The following is a 19,741-nucleotide window of genomic DNA, read 5'->3' as shown; positions in this document are numbered from 1 at the left end:
GCGATATTTTCAGAATGTTTCAGGCCTCTGAGGAGCTAAGAAATTATTTCCAGAAAAGATGGGACGGAGGCCCTCGGTCTGTGTGGGTTGTGTGGAGTGGCCGTTCTCCGGCCCGGCACGGTGTCGTCACCTGCTCTGCCGCCAGCCCCCGCCCCCTTGCTTCCGTCACTTTGGCTCCTGGTCTGGATCCCCCAAGCACCCCAGAGCTGCCCAGCAGCATGGGCACGGGGCGCCGACGGGCATATGGGCCGGATGTTAAAAAGCAAAATCAAAGGGAAGGTGTCCGTGTTTTTCTCCAGAAATACTGGGAAGGGAGGGTGTAGCTTTCTAGGAGTTTCGGTTTAATAGTCTGGATTCTCCTAGGCCTGGCGAAAGGAGTTGTGTGTAACGTGCCTTTCCTCTTCCCACAGCAGAGAATGGTGACGGTATCCACATAGTTTTGAAGTGATGTCTTACTTAGTCTGAACTGTATTCAGTACCAAATAAAGTCACGCTTAAAAGTGTGTGAAGACTGAATCCAAGAAGTCTTGGGATTGGATTTTACCGTATGAAATGTTTCATATTGAAAACACAAGATGACCTTTCTAATGAGCTGTATGAGAGGCGAATCTCCTCACTGTCACTGCCATAGCCAAGCATCCTCGTGAGAGTGAGCACGTCGGGACGGCACGCGTGCAGCTCCGGGGGCCACGCGCAGGCCCGGCTGCCTGCGTCTCTGGCAGAGGCCAGTAGGTACAGTTCTAGAAGCAGCCTTTGCTGGCTCTTTACACTGTATGCGGTTTGGAAATGAATGTAAACACGTACCGTGGGCATTTACCTTTCTGTGCCAGTTCGGCTTTTATTGCCTGAACCTTATGCCGACCCGGGGCGGGGGTGGGGGACAGTGCCGTCGTGGAACCAGCACGGAGTCTGTCTGCAGAGGCCACGTGCTGACACCGTGATTGGTGGTCAGGTAAGAGTCTTGGCACCTTCTCGGAAGAAATCACGTAAGGGTGTGTGTGACGGGATCATGCCAGATCGGGGAAGACCCGAGCCAGGAAGGCGGGTGTGAAGCAAACTGCATTATCAAGAGTACCTTGGTGAGAGGATCAGTGTAAATCCTAATAGGTACAAAGACTTTTGTGTTTCTGCTTCGTCACAGATTTCTCGAAAAACCTTTTTGCTCCCGCTTCCATTTTTAGCATTTTGTTTCTGGTTTTTATTTTTGAAGCCCCCATGCCTTTTAAACTCATGTGGCGTTCCTCCCTTTCCCTGTTTCCGACCACCCCGTCCCTCCTCGCTCTGAACCGTCCTGTCCTTAAGTGTTTTTAAAGCCCTACCCCAGACCGTGGAACCAGGTGCCCCGGGGAGGGGGAAGACTATGGTAGTTTTCTGACTTGCCGTTGAGGGGTCTTTGTTATCAATGAGTTGAAATTATCGCGGCAAAGCAGATGTCATAAATGAAACACTAAGTTGTGCCGTAAAAATTGCCCACGCTTCTGAGATATTGAGCTCTAGTACAATCATGGTAAACGTTCTGGTGATTACTTAAGAGGCTTTTTGCCACGCCACACGATGGCCTCTTTTTCTTAAAAAGGGTGCGTCTGCCACAAAACCAAACGCTTGTCTCTCAAAGGGAGTCCACGGCTTCTGCGATTTTCTCCTCGTTCTCGCTTCCCTCCCCACACGCACCAGCAGGCGCCTGTGAAACCTGTGGTGAAGCAGACCGTGTTTTTAAACTTCGGCTCCCCTTTAAGCTCTAGCACCTCTGTCCACGTGCCCGGCTGTCTGGGTTCTGAACGTGTCGATTCTTATCTTTGTTCGGGCAGAAATAGGAGTAATTTGGACTCTGAAATCCCTCCCAGAAGACAGACCACTTCAGTGGGTAAAAAGCTTTGACGGTTTGTGTTTTATTCTTCAAGGGGATTAAGACGCACGGTCTCTAAATACTTTCATCTTTAGTTTGAAAATATCTGTAACTCTGTAGACCCTGAAGCGGGGGAACGTTCCTTTCTGTCATCTCCCTTTGCTTTTGTATGAACACATGTTTTCTGTACCAATCACTTGGGAAAGAAGTGAGCATATCTCTTGTTTTTAGAGTTCTGCTTGTCTATTTAGCATTCCTTTTTGAGTCTCAAGATATACGGAACAATAAATGTCATTTAATGCTGTGTGCTATTTCGAATTCCTCATCAGGTGTTAGAAATGGGGTTGAAAACACTTTAAAAGCTCATCGAACTTGCAATTCTACCAAGCAGCATTGAAAATTAGTCTGTCCCAGTGAAGCAGGTTAAATTATGGCACCAGCAAATTTGCTACTTTGGTTTTTTAATAGTAGGATGTATACATTTCAGTAAAATAAATGTTTTCCGATTGTTTTGCACACGCGTGTCTCATTTAAACCCTAGTTCCTGACCGTGTCCCCTCGAGTCCAGAATTGAGGGGTTCCGGGCATGTGCTGAGCACACCGAAGTCCAGATGTTACGAGAGGTGAGGCCCGTCGTGTGGTTTTCTCTTCGGTCTGTTTTCTCAAAGCTGATGCGGCAGATTTTTCCATCGACTGCTCCCCACACGGAGAGGAAGCGGACCCGGCCCGCGCCTCTGGGAAACCTCACCTGGGGTTCTCCTGAATGAGGTCACAGGTCACTGAGGAGGGAGGCCAGTAACCCCAGTGGGCTGTGCCCTGGCTCAAGAGAGCCCATGTCTAGAAAGTCCTGGTCATGCGAATTTTTAAAATAGAGACTATAATCACTGAAGCAAGTCTGTGTTCCCTGCTCTTTGTTTACTTAAATAGCTTCCTTCCACAGTCACGCCGCCAAAGTGGTATAAATGTATTTTTAAACAACTGCTGTGGTGTGTGCACACTTCCGGCCAGGGAATGCCAGAGGATGTGTCCTCGGGCGCTGAAGTCATCAGGACTCGAACGCTTATTCCGAGACCTTGTTAAAGTGACTTAAGGGGTCGCGTAGGTACCGCCTTCTCTCCCACTGTACCCTAAATGCTCCTGACCGGTCCCTCTGACCGACTGCTGGTCTGGGGGAGACAAGTGCCCCGGCTTTGCTGTCCCACCGCAGCCTCCCATGAGCTCTGTGCTCTTCGTTGTGGGGAGCGGTCGCTAGGAAGGGTCATCAGCTGCCATGAACGCTGAAGTTTACAATGTGAGGGTGGTGACGGGTTTCTAGTCTTAATATCACACGTGTGGACAGCCCAGAGTGGAAAGTAGAGCTTATCAGATTTTAAATAATATTAGGAAGGTCTGAGTTGGGAAAGTGGTTTTGCTCAGATTTGTCTGCCATAAGATTATAGCAATAAAACCCTCTGACTTAAGCATTGCTATGGTTTATTCATTTTTATATTATGAGTCTGAAAGGTGCCAACACTTTACTGATCTGAGTTTTAAGTGTGTACAATTTTTGAATAGTTCTGGTGTAACTTGATTTCTAAGATTTTAAAATAAACTTGGAAAAAATCACACCCATTCTACATGCATCCATTCATTATTTTTAATTGATTATATTGTAGATAACTTAAGCCGTCATTCTGTTTCTTTAAGGTCCCCCAGGTCTTGCGAGAGATGGCGTGATTAGCTCTTCTCCTATAACGAAAACGCGCTCCGTGCCGCGGCACGGGCCACAGCCCCTGTCTGGTCGGGCAGCGACACGACCTCCGAGCCGTGTGTGTTTAGCTCTCGGTTCCCGAAAGTGTGTGTGACGAGCTGACAGAAGGGTGAAGACCCTGCCCCACCCAGTTCAGAGTCCTCATTTCTTTGGTGTCTCGTGGAAACCTGCTAACTTGCCTCCCACCCAAGGCTCTACATACAAAACTAGCAGGCATCGTGGATTTGCAGTACAGTCACTTTGAGAAAGCTGCTATTGAGTCTTCAAGTGGAAAAGTCCTGCCCGTCAAAATGGAATCAGTGTGAATTAAAGTAGGCCGCTGGCTTAAGTATCAGGTAGAAGATCAACAGCTTATTTCTTCTGCTCGATTTGTGCTAACACTGACGGTCGGTCTGAGGAACGCCGACAAAGCCAAGGGCGGGACTTCCTAAGAAGGCCCCCACCTCTCCCGTGTGGCCCAGCTACCCCGGGGCCGCTCTTGCCTCGTGCCACCAGACCCCGGGCTGTGACGTGATTGCCTCGTAGCAGAATAAAGGTGAAAACTCTCACCGGAGTCACTGCGGTCCCTACCGGAGTCTTTTACCTGAACGTGCCTTTCCCAATGGAGAACCAGGAGATCTGGGCGAAGGTGGGGCAGGTCGGGAAGACTTGGGTCTTCTCTGGAGGAAGGGACACCTCACGCCTTGGGCTTGGCCGCTGCCGTCAGAGGATGACACAGCACCTGCACAGTCGCTGTCCGCTTCCTCCCACTGCTGTCGGGGGGGTGACGGGAGCAAAGTAGGCGTGGACTTTGACGTGAGGGAGCTGAGCCTGGAAGCAGAAAAGCCCGACCTGGAGTCATCGCTACCCGGGGGTTCTGAGGATTAGAGGCACAGTCCTAGACGAGCCCACAGGTTCTCCACATAGAATCGACCCCCTTCCCCTCGGGCAGATAGTTCAGAGAGAATTCCCGGTGCAGGCAAGAGCTGCTGCTGACGCACTGTCCCCCTAAGCCAGCACCTTCCAAAGAGCACAGAATACGTGCCCCGGTGTCGTCACCAGCCCTGGATGCAGACCGAGCACGGGCCTCACAGCTTTGGCACCTGGGGCAGCTCTGGGAGGGAGATGCAAAGCTCAGAGCGCATTCAAGAAAACAAGGTGAACTGCCCGGGGGGGAGGGGAAGCCACACTCTCCTGAAGCCCTCTCATCTGGAAAGTAACCAGGACCCCGGTCTCCTTCCTGCCGGTAACGGCCGTAAGGCTCCTTCCTCAGGATTCCGATCAGACTACGAGGAACCTCAAACCAACACCGTTCTGGAAAGTGGAAACTGCCAGGGTGAGGTCTACTATGGAAATTTTGGACAGGGAGACTCCTGTTCAGCCTGCCAGTCTGCAGAATACGGGCTGAGGGTAAAACGTGGGGAGCGGACGTGGATTCTTGGCGTGTTCGCCGTTAGCTTCGAAAGCGCCAGGGGACGCGTGCCCCCCGCTTACCCGCATCCGCTTGATGCCCGCGCGGGTGACCTGCTGGCAGTCGTACAGCTCCAGGCGCTCCAGGCCGCGGCAGTTCTCCAGGTGCCCCAGGGCCACGTCGGTGATGAGGAGACAGTTGTCTAGTTCTAGGACCCGCAGCCTCTCGTGGCCGCAGGTGCTGTTGCTCAGGTGCAGGATCCCGTCATCTGTGATGAGCTCACAGTGGGACAGACTCTGGAACAGGGAGGAAAGCGCGGATGTTCGCAAGACCCGAGGCCTAAAGCACGGAAGCTGGCCTGAGCAGGGCCTTGTGGATCAAACACAAAGCCTCGGGGTCCTCCGGCCATGGGTCTGCTGTTCTCTCATCTTTCCAACTGCGGGTGATCCAGTTAAAGATGACGTGAGAGGATCTTGACTCCCCTCCTCCCGTCAGCACCCTGATTCTGCGGGTACGTAAAGGACAGCCTGCTCGGACAAAAGAGCCCTAAAAGCTAGCTGAGTGACTCACACACTGAAAGAGGGCCCGTGTCACAGCGGGTGGGAGAAGCTGGGACGCCGTCTCGCCGTAAGTCCCACCCCCAGTGCAGAGACCCACGGCTGGGAGAGAGCTCGAAACCCGGAGTTTCTCCCCGGGGAGCAAAGGGCTTGCACCCCACGTTGGGCATCCCAACTTTTAAAGTCTGCGCCTGAGAGACAGGCCCCTAAAACATCTACTTTGAACACCAACAGGCTCACATCCACCAGGCCCACGAGGCTAGTGATTCCAGAAATGGCTCTTAAGGGGCTCACACACTTGGACTGCCCCGCCCCAGAGCCCAGCTTGGAAGTGGCCCATTGAGGGGCGCCTGGACTCTGTGTGGGAGCACTGGCCTGAGGCCCGGGCGTCTGGTCTGAGACACCCTCGGGGCCTGCTGGGACGCTCTAGGCCCGGGGACTGGCGGCCACCGCCTTCGTGCGCTCCCTCTGTCTTGCTCCGACTGAAGAAGGCTTAAAAAAAAAAAAAAAAAGACAAGGAATTCTAGGCTTTTTCCCCCCAATTTCTCTTTCTCGGTGGGCACCTTCTCTACAGCCCCCCTCGGTCACTCAGCCAGTGGGCACCAGCTTCTCCCTCTCCCTGTGCTGTGCTTCAGAACACCATTATCTGTCCGGAAGGAACTTCTGTGTGTCCAGTGCCTGGGTTTCCCACCTGGCACCCTGGTGTTCCGGCCGCCAGAGAACACCACCTCTGCGTCTCCTGGCTCTGGGGGCCAGCGGGGCTTCTGCTGGTGGGCCGCACGGGAAGAGACGGTAAATGGCCAACAGCCCCAGGGCACAGCACGAGACAACAGGCCCAGGAGTCCTGTCTACGAAAGAGGCCTCGTGGCTCACCCTCGCAGCGGCAGCCTGAGGGGCAGGCTTCCAACAAACCCATCTCAGGGCTGCCCGCCCTCCTCCCCGGGGACCTCGGGAGGCGCCCTCTTCTCCCCCCGCTGCCACGCTCCAGAGCGCCGGGACCTCCCGGAGGGGAGCTTTTACATGCATCTGGTGTCCCGGTCTTTGGGGCCGGCCACTCGGGGATGCCCCTTGGTCACCTGGCCCTGCTGGCCAGAGGGGCTTACGTTCCTGGGTCCCACGGGACTTCGATCGTCGGCTCTTCCCTGGCAGGCTACCGCCCCCAGGACGTTTCCCAGAAAGCAGACCGAAACGCACCCCCGCCCGACAATAAAGAGCCGTACGTGCTTGAGCTGCAGCTTAGTCCTGCAGGATGGGCTTCGAGTTTGGCACGTGCCCAAGGCCTACCACGTGTTCTCAGGGAACCAGGCAGGTGCACGCCACCTCTGCGCACGTGGCCCCCCCGCCTCACTACAGCGTGCCGGTATTTCCCACACAGGTGTTTATACGCTTGTGTGGAGTCCTGGTCTTTGCAACTGCCACCGAGAGGACACCTAGATCACCTGGCCCTGGTGGCCAGTGGAGTTCATGCTTGCAGTCCCGAGGAACTGTGTACCTTGCATATTTTTTAAGCTGCTGCCCGAGTATCTTCCAGTCAGCCTGAATCTAGGTGCTGAGCTTCTCCCTTTTGGGACACTGACCGATCGTGGCACCTCCTCAGCTACTGGGAACCACGAATAATAAAACAGGCTGTACAGACACAAAGGTTTGAGAGCCACCGATACTGAGGACCTGGTTGAACAAGAAGGTCCATCTTCTACAATGAGCTCACTCCTTCATGAAGAGGAGAGGCCTTTTTATCTAGGAACCTCAGGAAAAACACCTTACTAAAAGATAAGTGGGGTGCCTGGTTGACTGCCAGTCAAGCATCCGATTCCCGATCTTGGCTCGGGTCATGATCTCAAGGTTTCCTGAGTTTGAGCTCCAGATCGGGCTCTGGGCTGAGAGCATGGAGCCTGCCTGGGGTTCTCTCTCTCTCTCTCTCTCTCTCTCTCTGCCCCTCCTCCACTCGTGCCATCTCTATTTCTCTCTCTCAGAATAATAAACATTACAAAATTTAAGAAGAAGGGTAAGTAATGGTCATAAAGATGCTCACCATACCCTGGAGGAAAATGGATCAATACACAACTTCAACAAAATATAAGAAAACACCAAACGGGGTCATGGAGCTGAAGAATATAGTAACAGAAAAAAATCACTAGAGACTTCAAGAGCAGACTAGATAAATCAGAAGAATCAGTGAACCTGAAGACAGAGCGGTAGAACTCACCCAAACAGAACAACAGAAAGAAACACAGATGAAAAAAAGTGGGGAGAGCTTAAGGGATATGTGGGACAACATCAAGTGGATTAACATTCATATCATAGGGCTCTCAGTAGGAGGAGAGAGAGAGAGAAAGGAGAAAACTTATTTCAAGGAATGGTGGCTAAAAACCTCAACCTAGGGCAAAAAAAAACCCCAGACATCCAGATCCAGGAAGTACAGAGTTCTAAAAATATGAACCCCAAGAGATGCACACCAAGACACATAATTAAAATGTCAAAAGTTAAAGAGAACCTTAAAATCAGCAAGATTCAAAACTTGTTATGCACGAAGGAGCCCCCATAAGACTAACAGCAGGTTTTTCAGCAGAAACTGCAGGACAGAAGGGAGTGGCGTGAAATTCAAAGTACTGAAAGAAAAAATACTTCCAACCAAGAATACTCTAACTACCAAAGTTATCATTCAGAATTGGAGATAAGAGTTTTCCAGACAAGCTAAGGCTAAAGGAGTTAATCATCTTACTAAACCAACTCACAAAAAATATTAAAAGGACTTTGTTAAGCTGAAAAGAAAGGGCACTAATTATTAACATGAGAAAGGCTAAATCTCACTGGTCAAGGTAAATATGGAGTAATGGTGTAGTTAGTTTGAAGGCTAAAAGACAAAAGTAGTAAAAAAAAAAAAACAAACTACAAACAAGGGATACACAAGATAAAAAGATGTAAAATGTGACACTGAAAACAAAACAGGAAGAAGGGAGAGTAAAAATGTAGAATTTCAGAATGTATTCAAATATAAGATCATAAAATAGTTACAAATACAAGTTGTTGGGGCACCTGGGGTGGCTCAGTCCTCTGAGCGTCCGACTTTGGCTCAGGTCACGATCTCACAGCTCGTGGGTTCGAGCCCCGTGTCAGGCTCTGTGCCGACGGCTGGGAGCCGGGAGCCTGCTTCAGATTCTGTGTCTCCCTCTCGCTCTGCCCCTACCCCACTCGTGCTCTGTTTCTCTGTCTCAAAAATAAACAAACATAAAGCAAATATAAGTTGTTATATGTAACAACCTCATGGTGACCACAAAGCAAAAATCTGTGATACACAAAAGATAAAAGGATCTAAGTGTACCAATAAAGTCATCAAACCACAAAGGAAGAGAACAAAAGAAGAAAGGAACAAGAGGAACTACAAAACAGCTAGAAAACAATTACCATAATGGCAATAAATACATAACTATCAATAATTACTTTAAATGGACTAAATTCTTCAATCAAAAGATAGAGAGTACCTGAATGAATTAAAAAAAAAAAAAAAAAAAGACCCATCTATATGCTGCCTATAAGTGACTAAGTGTAAGGACACACACAGACTGAAAGTAAAGGGATGGAAAAAGATATCCCATGCAAATGAAAATCAAAAGAAAGTTGGAGGTAGCCATACATACATCAGACAAAATAACACTTTAAAACACCATAATAACAAAGAAGAGCATTACATAGTGATAAAGGGGTCAATCCAACAAGAGCATAAACATGGGTAAATATTTATGCACCTAATATAGGAGCACCTAAATATATAAAGCATATATTAACAGATCTAAAGGAAGAAACAGCAATACGATAAGAGTAGAGGGCATTTATACCCCCGTTAAATCAATAGATAGACCATCCAGACAAAATCAGTAAGGAAATATCAGCCATACACAACATGTTAGAACAGATGGACTTACCAGATCTATACACAACATTCTATCCAAGCAGAACACACGTTCTTCTCAAGTGCACGTGGAACAATTCTCCAGAACAGATCACATGTTAGGACATGTAAGAAATCTTAATAAATCTTAAGAAGACTGAAACCATATCAAGCATTTTTTCCAACCATGATGGTATGAAAGTAGAAATCAATTATAAGAAGAAAAGTGGAAAATTTACAAATATATGGATCTGTAACATGTTACTGAACCACCAGTGGGTCAAAGAAGAAATCAAAAGAGAAGTTTTAAAAATGCCTGAGACAAGTGAAAATGGAAATGCAATATACCAAAATTTAGGGGATACAGCAAAAGCACTTCCAGGGCAACCACTTGTTGCAATAAAGGCCTACCTACCTCAAGGAATGAGCAAAGTCAAACCATCTAACTTAACGCCTTAAGGAACTACAGGAAGATGACAAAGCCCAACATTAGTACAAGAAGCGAAATAAAGATCAGAGAAGACATGAATGAAAGAGACAGAAAAGAGCAATGAAATGAAGGGCTGGTTCTATGAAAAGATATAATTAACAAGCCTTTAGCTAGACTCACCAAGAAAAAAAAGAGAAGGATCAACTACATAAACTCAGGAACAAAAGAGGAGACATTCTAAATGACACCATAGAAGTACAACAAATTGTAAGACACTAAGAACGATTATATGCCAACAAACTGGACAACTCAGAAGAAACGAGTACATTCACAGAAGCAAAGAACCAACCAAAACTGGGTCATAAAGAAATAGAAAATCTGAACAGACTGATTACTAATAAGGGATTGAATCAGTAATCTAAACTCTGCCAACAAAGAGAAGTCCCAGACCATACTGCTTCATTGGTGAATTCTATCAAATACTTAGAATTAATACCAAACCTTCTCACACTCTTCCAAAAAAGAAGAGGGAACATTTCCAAACTCATTTTGCAAGGCAAGCATTGCCCTGCTAACCAAAACTAGACAAAGACACAACAAAAAAAAAAAAAAAGAAAAGAAAAAGAAAAGAAAATTACAGACCAATATCTCTGATAAACATAGATGCAGGGGCGCCTGGGTGGCTCGGTCAGTTAAGTGTCCAACTCTTGATACTGGCTCAGGTCATGATCTCATGGTTCATGGGTTCAAGCCCCACATCAGGCTCCATACTGACAGTGGGGAGCCTGCTTGGGATTCTCTCTTCTCTGTCTGCCCCTCCCCTACACACTCTCTCTCAAAAAGAAATAAAACAACTTCTTAAACATAGATGCAGTAACCCTCAACAAAATATTAGCAAACTGAGTTCAACAGTACATTAAATCATACATTACAATCAAGTGTAGTTTATTTCAGGGATGCAAGGATGGCTGAACATTCTTAAATCAATCAGTATGATATAGCACATTAGCAAAATGAAGGACAGAAATCCTATGATCTAAATAGATGCAGTAATAGAATTTGACAAAATCCAACATTCACTGATGATTAAAAAAAAAAAAAAACAGTAAAGAAGGGACATACCTCAATATAATAAAGACCATATAGGACAGGCTCACAGCTAGCATCATACTCAATGGTGAAAAGCCTGAAAGACTCTCCTCTTAGGAAGAAACAAGGATACCCACTCTTGCCATGTTTATTCAACACAGTAATAGAAATCCTAACCAGAGGAATTAGGTAAGAAAAAGAAACAAAGATGCCCAAATTAGAAAGAAAACTTTCACTATTTGCAGATGACACAATATTATATACAGAAAACCCTAAAGACTCCACCAAAAAACATTAGAAATAATAAACGGGTGCTTAGGTGGCTCAGTCGGTTGAGCGTCTGGCTTTGGTTCAGGTCATGATCTCACAGTTTGTGGATTGAAGCCCGGGATCGGGCTCTGTGCTAACAGCTCAGAGCCTGGAGCCTGCTTTGGATTCTGTGTCCCCCACCCCTACCCCCCTGCCCAGCCCCTTGCCCCTACCCTGCTTGTGCTCAGTCTCTCTCAAAAGTAAGTAAACATTAAAAAAATTTTTAAAGGAAACAAATTCAGTAAAGTCTCAGGATACAAAATTCACATAAACCTGGCTTCATTGCTGTACACTGGTGAGCAATCGGAAAGAGAAATTAAGAAAACAATCCCTTTTACAATTGCATCAACAAGAATAAAAAACCTAGAAATGACTTTAACCAAGGAGGTGTAAAAGACCTGTACTGTGAAAACTACAAGACCTTGATGAAAGACATTTAAGACGATACAAATGGAAAGATACTTTGTGCTCATGGATTGGAAAAAGGCAAACTGTTAAAATGTCCATACTCAAAGCAATCTACAGATTCAAGCAATCTTTATCAAAATTCCAATTGCATTTTTCATAGAAACAGAACAAAGAATCCTAAAATTTGTATGGAACCATAAAAGACCCTGATTAGCCAAAGCAATTTTGAGAAGAAAAAGCTGAAAACTTCACACTCCCTGGTTTCAAGCTACATTACAAAGAATGCTATAGTAATCAAAACAGTACAATACTGGCATTAAAAACAAACACACAGGGCACCTGGGTGGCTCAGTTGGTTGAGCATCTGACTCTTGATTTCAGCTCAGGTCATGATCCCAGGGTCATGGGATTGAGCCCTGTGTCAGGCTCCATGCTGTGTGTGGAGCCTGTTTAGGATCTTCTCCCTCTCTCTCCCTCTCTCCCCTCTCCCCGCTCTGCCCCTCTGCCCTGCTTGTGCTCTCTCTCAAAACAAAATAAAAATAAAAACAGAAACACAGATCAGTGGAACCGAATAGAGTCCAAACAATCAGTTAATTTACAACGAAGAAGCCAAGAATATACAACGGCAAAAGGACACTCTTTCAATAAATGCTGCTGGGAAAACTGGAGAGCCACACGCAGAAGAATGAAAGTGGACTCCTATCTTAATATAGCATATGCAAAAATTAACTCAAATTGAAGACTTAATGTAAGAACCGAAACCACAGAACTTCTGGAAGAAAACATCATAGGCAGTAAGCTCCTTGACAATGGTCTTGGTAATGACATTTTTGGAATGAGTGCCAAGAGCAAGGGCAACAAAGGTAAACATAAACAAGTGGGACACATCAAACTAAAAAATACTGCACAGCAAAGGAAACCACCAACCAAATGAAAAGAATGGAAGAGGATATTTGCAACGCACATATCTGATAAGGGGCTAATATCCAAAATATATAAATAATGCATCCAACTTAGTAGCAAAAAGGGGGGGGGGGCTGATTTAAAAAGTGGGTAAAGGGCCTGAATAGACACTTGTCCAGTTAAGACATACAGAGAGCCAAGAGACACATGGAAAGGTGCTCAAAATTGTTAACCATCAGGGAAATGCCAATCAAAACCACAATGAGATACCACCTTACCCCTGGCAGAATGGCTATTATCAAAAAGATAAGAAATGACAAATGTTGTTGAGGATGTGGAGAAAAGGGAACCCCTGTGTGCTGTTGATGGGAATGTAAGTTGGTGCAGCCACCATGGAAAACAATATGGAGATTCCTCAAAAAATTAAGGGGTACCTGGGTGTCTCAGTCAGTTAAGTGACCGACTCTTGATTTTGGCTCAGGTCATGATATCACAGTTGTGGAATTTAGCCCAGCATCTAGCTCTGTGCTGATGGTGCAGAGCCTATGTGGGATCCTCTCTTTCCCTCTCTCTCTCTGTCCTTTCCCTGCACGCTCTCTCTCAAAATAAATACATAAACTTAAACAAAATTAAAAATAGGGGCACCTGGGTGGCTCAGTCGGTTGAGTGTCTGACTCCAGCTTAGGTCATGATCTCACGGTTCATGAGTTCAAGCCCCACTTTGGGCTCGCTGCTGAGCGAGCCTGCCTTGGCTCCTCTGTCCCCCTCTTTCTCTGCCCCTCCCCAGCTCGTGTTCTTGCTCTCAAAAATAAAACATTTAAAAATCTTCTAAAAAAATTAAAAATAGAACTGCCATATTTTCCAGCACTTCCACTTCTGGGTATTTATCTGAAGAAAATGAAAACACTAATCCGAAAACGTCTGCACTCCCATGGTTATTGCAGTATTATTTACATTAGCCAAGACATGGAAACAACCTGAGTGTCCATTAATGATGAATGGGTAATGAAAACATCACACACACACACACACACACACACACACACAGAGTGGAATATTATTCAGCCATAAAAAAGATGAAATCTTACCATTTGCAACAACACAGATGGACCTTGAAGGCATTATACTAAGTGACATAAATCAGGCAGAGAAAGAAAATACTGTATGATGCCACATACATGGAATTAAAAAAAAAATCAAGCTCATAGATACAGAGAATACATCCTGAAACCAATATTATACTATATGTAAACTAACTGGAATTTAAATAAAAATTTGAAACATTAAAAAAAAAAGAACACACTGATGATTGTCAGAGGTGGGGTGGGGGTGGGGTGAAAAGGGTGAAGGGGGTCAAAATGGACAAATTTCCAACCATTAAATAAATAAGTTCTAGGGATGTAATGTATAGCATGGTGACTGTAGTTAATGTTATTTGAAAGCTGCTGAGAGAAAATCTTAAAAGATCTCATTCTAAGAAAAAACTTTTTTAAATAGGGTGACAGATGTTAACTAAACTCTATCATGTTGATCATTTTGCAATATATACAAATATCAAACCATTACATTGTACACCTGAAGCTAAAATAATATTATATCAATTATACCTCCATTATACCTCTGAGTAGCAGTAATTCTGGAAAATTCAAACTTTACTGCCACAAGGCTTGAGAATGGAGTAAATCCTCATAAGTGTTCATCAAGACAGAGTTAATGGTTCTTAACAGAAACCTGAGATCAACCACCTACCTGCACTCAGACTGACCACTTTTCTGTGGGATCCTGGGTGGTCTGCCTAAGCAGGGATCCCCATGCCCTGGGGATGGAGTGGGGGTGCTCTGAGAAGAATCCAGTTCAATAATGAGCAAAAGAATAATAGAGCGTCCTGCTTTCAATTAGAGTCAGGTAGGAGCAGGGTGCTGGAAGAAAAGCAAACTGCTGGGTATTAGATTACGATGTGGACTGAAACCACATACGCCATAGATTCACTAATATTCTGGTGATGGAGGAATGGAATGAAAACCCACTCCTGACACAGCATGGCTATATCATTTTTATTAAATTGCTATTAATTTGTTCACTTATCATTAAAGACCTTTTTTAAAGTTAAAAAAAAAAAAAGATTTCAGGGAAATTTCAGAGTTTACTCCATTTAGTGCAGTTTGATAGCCCAGTTCTCCCCTTGAGGGAGACCAGTGCAGTCAACGAATCTGATGCCCACGTTATTTAGAAAAGTATGCACGCAGCCATGACTCGGGAGACATACTGAGCACGTTTGATGGTTATGGTTAAACAGACCTTGAACAGTGTGATCTGACATTCCTGGCTTCTCTTGGGCATAAACAGACATAACAAATTCAGATTAATGTTATATAGCCAGATGGCATTTCTGTAATTGAAATTACAATTGTAATTTAAGTTCTCCATTTCAACAGTTTGAGACCTGACACTTTCTCCAAATGCATACAAAAGCAATATCCATCCCATCATAACCGTTCAGGGGCAAAAGAGGTTACACCAAAGTCCTATTACTCATTTGTTCCTTGGCTCTGTGGCCGGCCCTATGCTGCAACAGTGTGTAAGAACACGCTTTTCTGCACTGGTGGAGCTATGGTTCCAGAAATGAAACAGCGTGGCTTTAGACCCCTTTAGACCCTTGGACACGCCAAGGGTTAGGAGCCATGAGGGATGAGAGTGAGGAGCGTGTTGTGGGTGGTACTGCAGGGAGCAGGGGGAGAACGACATGTCCTGCACAGGGGAAGGGAGGGAGCATCGAGATGCCAAAGGGCTGGAGGGAACAGGAGCTGTGCAGGCCACAGGAAGGAGTTTCACCTTGGTTCTCGGATCACTGGGAAATGCTAAGAAGAAGGCGGTATTCTACTTGGTTTTCAAAGATGCCATCGTGTACTATTACATACCCGCCAGAATGGCTAAAATGAAAAAGATGGAAAGTAAGTTGCCAGGGAGGACGCCGAGCGACCAGAACTCTCCTCCACCGCGGGGGCTCAGCTGTTGGGACCGAAAGGCACACACGTGTTCATCACAAGACGTTACAATACTGGTCGAATAGCCCCAACCTGGAAACCGCTCATACCGCAAGAATGAACAATGTTCACTTCCATGCAAGAATATGGGGAAATTTCACAAACATAATGGAGAAGAAGCCAGACATAGAGGAGTACACATCATAATTCCATTCACACAGTTTGGATAATAAAGTACAAAACGGGCAAAACTAATCTGGGGTTAGGGTCAGAAGTCACTCCCCTTGATGGTGGTGGGTGGGTGTCTGTTGGTGACGAGAAGGGAACAGCAGAAAAGGGCTGCCTGGAGTCTGCTAATGTTGATTCTTCATTCAGCTCATGCAAGTGCATTGATACATATACTGATGATAAGTGCTCTTTTCTGCATGTATATTTTACCTCAGTAAAAAATTAAAATTGAAAACAAAAACCACCAGGGGAGCCTGGCTGGCTCAGTCAGAAGAGCATGTGACTCTTGAGCTTGGGATCGTGAGTTCGAGCCCTATGTTGGGTGTAGACATTACTTTCAATAAATAAATAAACTTTAAAAAAAAAACGGAAAAAAGAAAAGATAAAGCACCCTGTCAGATTATTCAGGATGTAAATGTAGATACAGTTGGGCAATTAGAAGCCTACTATAATCTTTGAGACAAGGAAATGCCTGCTGGTTTGAGCCCAATGAGTTCTGAGGATGGGACAAATAAGTGGATGGATGAGAGGTGTTTCTGCAAAGGGAAAAAAGAATCAAGAAAGACTGATATTGGCAACAAGAAATAGGCAGCTGAGTACAAATTAGGGGGAAAGGAACCTAGAAAGAAAAAGAGAAATTCTGTCAGATGGTGATGCTTGAAAGGTTCCTCTTTGAGGTCTGTTTGAACAAGGGAAATATTTCCTTTCTCATGAATCCAACCACACTACATAATTCTTCATAAAATAGTATTTATGTAATCAGTTACTGATGCTCATTCATTTTTAGCTTTAGAACTGATTTATGAATAAAGCCAGAAAACTTTTCAGGAGGCTGTTTAAATCAAGAAATTGAATTTGAAATTTTTTTAATTAAAAAAAATTTTTAAGTTTATTATTTGAGAGAGAGAGAGTACGCGCACAGGGGAGGGACAGAGAGAGAGTGAGAGAGAGAGAATCTCAAGAGAGAGAATCTCCACACTGTCAGCGCAGAATCCAGTGTGGAGCCTGATCTCACGAACCATGAAATCACAACCTGAACCGAGATCAAAAGTCAGACGCTTAACCAACTGAGCCATCCAGGAGCACCCCCCAATTTTTGTGTGTGTCTTTGTTGTTTTTTTGAGAGAGAGAGACAGAGCATGAACAGGGGAGGGGCAGGAGAGAGGGAGACACAGAATCCGAAACAGGGTCCAGGCTCTGAGCTGTTAGCACACAGCCCGACGCGGGGCCTGAACTCATGAACTGTGAGATCATGACCTGAGCCGAAGTTGGACGCTTAATGGACTGAGCCACCCAGGCGCCCCCCCCTTTTTAATTTTTTTTTGAGAGAGCTGAAATTTTTTTAAAAGAAACAATTATTTACCATAAAGAACAACCAGAAACAAAGCGTGTATGTATGTATATTAATTTACATATACATATATCTGTGGATATACACGCATAGGCACCACGCGGATTAGAGGAAGAGGACGATGGAGATAGTGTAAAAGTGTCAGCTTCATTGTTTTAACACAGAGGAACTGAGGAATTAAAACGTTAACAGTTGCCTCTGGGATCAAGCAGATACTCCCATATTAATTGAAAAGCTTCTATACTGGCATGTGCAAGTATTTACATGATTTAAAACTGGTTTAATTTAAGGATAATCAGAGGAACTCTTGACCTGTTCCCTGAGTTCACAGGAAAATCTGCCAACATGGTTCACACAGAAGAAGGGCCTTTTAGTTTACGCGAATAAAGAGCTAAGAGTCAAAGCCTTCTGCTTTAGGCCACGATTTATACATTATCTCATTTATGCTTCAGAGCATCCCTGCAGAATAGGTATTATGATCTCCATTTTACAGATGAAGAAACTGAGGCTCAAAAAAGATGAGACTTGTCCATTATAATCAGCTCAGGCTAGCCTTAAAGCCTCTCCCCAACCCCAGTATTTTCTTCCCCCTCCCCCACCCTGTATTATGTCCCCCACCCCTGGCATCCTACAGATTTATGACTGGTTTTTATTTCCTCATCTGTTCATGATAGGTATGTTAGGAGGAAGGAATATTCCAGAAAACAAGCTTACCACTGCCAGGCATTATCTAGTTAGGAGTTCCACATTCTGGAAGTGAGCAGCTGATACGAGCCTTCCTGAGAAGGTGGAGGTAGGGGAAGGGGAAGGCAGGGGCAAAGGAGCACAGTAGGAAGGACTGCTTTTAAATGCAACACAGTATAAAGTAAGTAAGGGAGGTGGCGGGGGGGGGGGGTGGAAATCATCTCTCCATCTCACAGAAAATTTCTCTAGAAGGAACAGACAGAGGTTATCCCTGAGGGGGTGGGGGAACGGGGTAATTAGGGGGTTTAAATAAGAGTGGGATTTTTCTCTTGTATTCTTGGCACTGAAAAAATTTTTTAATTTTTTCTTTTGAATTTTATCAAATGTTTTCTCTGCTTTAATTGATGCAATCGATAATTCTTCTTCTGTAGCCCGTTAACATGGTGGTTACACTGATTCATTTTCAAATATTAAACTAGACTTGTGTCCCTGGAATAAACTGTGCTTGGTCAGGGTAATAAATATTTTTATATATTGCTGAATTCTATTTGCTAATGTTTTGTTAAGGAAGGGCATTTGCTTGTATATCTATATAAGCAATATATATTGGCAGTTTAAAAATTATAAATTCAATTACTTTAGTACTAACAAGGTTATTCAAATGATCCTTTATAATGAACGAGCTGTGTTGGTCTGTGCTTTTTTTTTTTTTTTAAGTTTATTCAAGAGAGAGAGACAGAGAGAGCAGGGGAGAGGCAGAGAGAGAGAGTCCCAAGTGGCTCTGCACTGTAAGCACAGAGCCCGAGGTGGGGCTCGAACCTATGAATGGCGGGATCATGACCTGAGCCTAAAGCAAGAGTCGGGCACCTAAACCAACTGAGCTGCCGGTGCCCTTTAGTTCGTGCTTTTAAATGTACTAGGTGAAGTGGTCAAAGTGATTTCTGGGAGGTGTTCCTAGCATTCCCTTACCATCCTTAATGTCTTCAGGGCTGGTGGTGATGCCCCGTGTCTCACTCAGTATGTTCATGGTGTTGTAACAGAATGCTACAGACGAGCTGGCTTACAAACAACAGACCTCTCTCTCTCACGGTTTGGGGGCTAGAAGTCCCAGGTCATGGTGGAGGCATATCTGATATGGTGGCCGGAGACAGCCCCCTTCCTGGTTCACAGCCAAGGTCTTCTCACTGCGTAGTCCTCAAGTGGTGGATGTGGGAGGGCTCCATCTGGAGGCTGTTTTATAAGAGCATCTAACTCATTCATGAATCACCTCCCATTCAACATATGAATTTTGGGGGGGGCACACACATTAGCAACAATAGTACCCTCTTTCATTCTTGATATTGGTAATTTGTGTCTTCTCTTGGTCTTGCTAGAGCTCTGTTTCAAAGAATTGGTTTGCTGATTTTCTTCCATTTTTCACATTTCAATTTCACTGGGTTCTCTCATTTTTTCCTTCTTTTCCTTATTTTGCTCTATATCCTTTCTTTTCCTTATTTTGATCTTCTTTTTCTGGCTTCATATGGGTGGGAGTTTAAGATGACTGAAATTTGTTTCAAAGTTTATTTTATGTATTTTAAGTAATCTCTACACCCAACATGGGGCTCAAACTCAACCCTGAGACCAAGTCATGTGCCCTACCGACTGAGCCAGCCAGGTGCCCCAAGACTTGACTTATTTTAGCGTAATCATTTAATGCCATATATTTACCTGTTAGCATTGTTTTGCTATATCCAACACATTTTGATATGTTATATTTCAATTTTCATTTAATTTAACCTTTAAAAAAATTGCTCTTGGGGTGCCTGGCTGGCCCAGTTGGTGAAGTACACGACTCTTGATCTCGGGGTTGTGAGTTTGAGCCCCATGTTGGGTGTAGAGATTAAAGGATAAAAAAAAAAAAAAAAAGAAATGCTTCTTTCCAAG

General features: G+C 45.0%; 2 protein-coding genes across 6 annotated transcripts in view; one reads left to right on the top strand and one right to left on the bottom strand.

Moving 5' to 3' along the window:
• The window catches only part of UBP1 (upstream binding protein 1), a 51,736-nt gene extending 49,374 nt beyond the window's left edge, over positions 1-2,362 (top strand). For all 3 annotated transcript variants that reach the window (XM_078432527.2, XM_060638145.3, XM_060638144.3), the window contains one exon: positions 411-2,362. In XM_078432527.2, the coding sequence (XP_078288653.1) occupies positions 411-448 (38 nt within the window). In that variant the 3' untranslated portion in view covers positions 449-2,362. The remainder of the gene's footprint in view (positions 1-410) is intronic.
• Positions 2,363-3,468: 1,106 nt separating this feature from the next.
• The window catches only part of FBXL2 (F-box and leucine rich repeat protein 2), a 113,140-nt gene continuing 96,867 nt past the window's right edge, over positions 3,469-19,741 (bottom strand). For all 3 annotated transcript variants that reach the window (XM_060638147.3, XM_060638149.3, XM_060638148.3), the window contains 2 exons: positions 5,070-5,282; positions 3,469-4,406 (listed from right to left, as the gene is read on the bottom strand). In XM_060638147.3, coding sequence (XP_060494130.1) covers positions 4,299-4,406; positions 5,070-5,282 — 321 coding nt within the window. In that variant the 3' untranslated portion in view covers positions 3,469-4,298. The remainder of the gene's footprint in view (positions 4,407-5,069; positions 5,283-19,741) is intronic.

Source organism: Panthera onca, chromosome C2, assembly GCF_046562875.1.
Source record: "Panthera onca isolate mPanOnc1 chromosome C2, mPanOnc1 haplotype 2, whole genome shotgun sequence".
NCBI classification, from domain to species: domain Eukaryota; kingdom Metazoa; phylum Chordata; class Mammalia; order Carnivora; family Felidae; genus Panthera; species Panthera onca.
The sequence above is the reverse complement of the archived record's forward strand: the minus strand, read 5'-3'. Positions and strand labels throughout refer to the sequence as shown.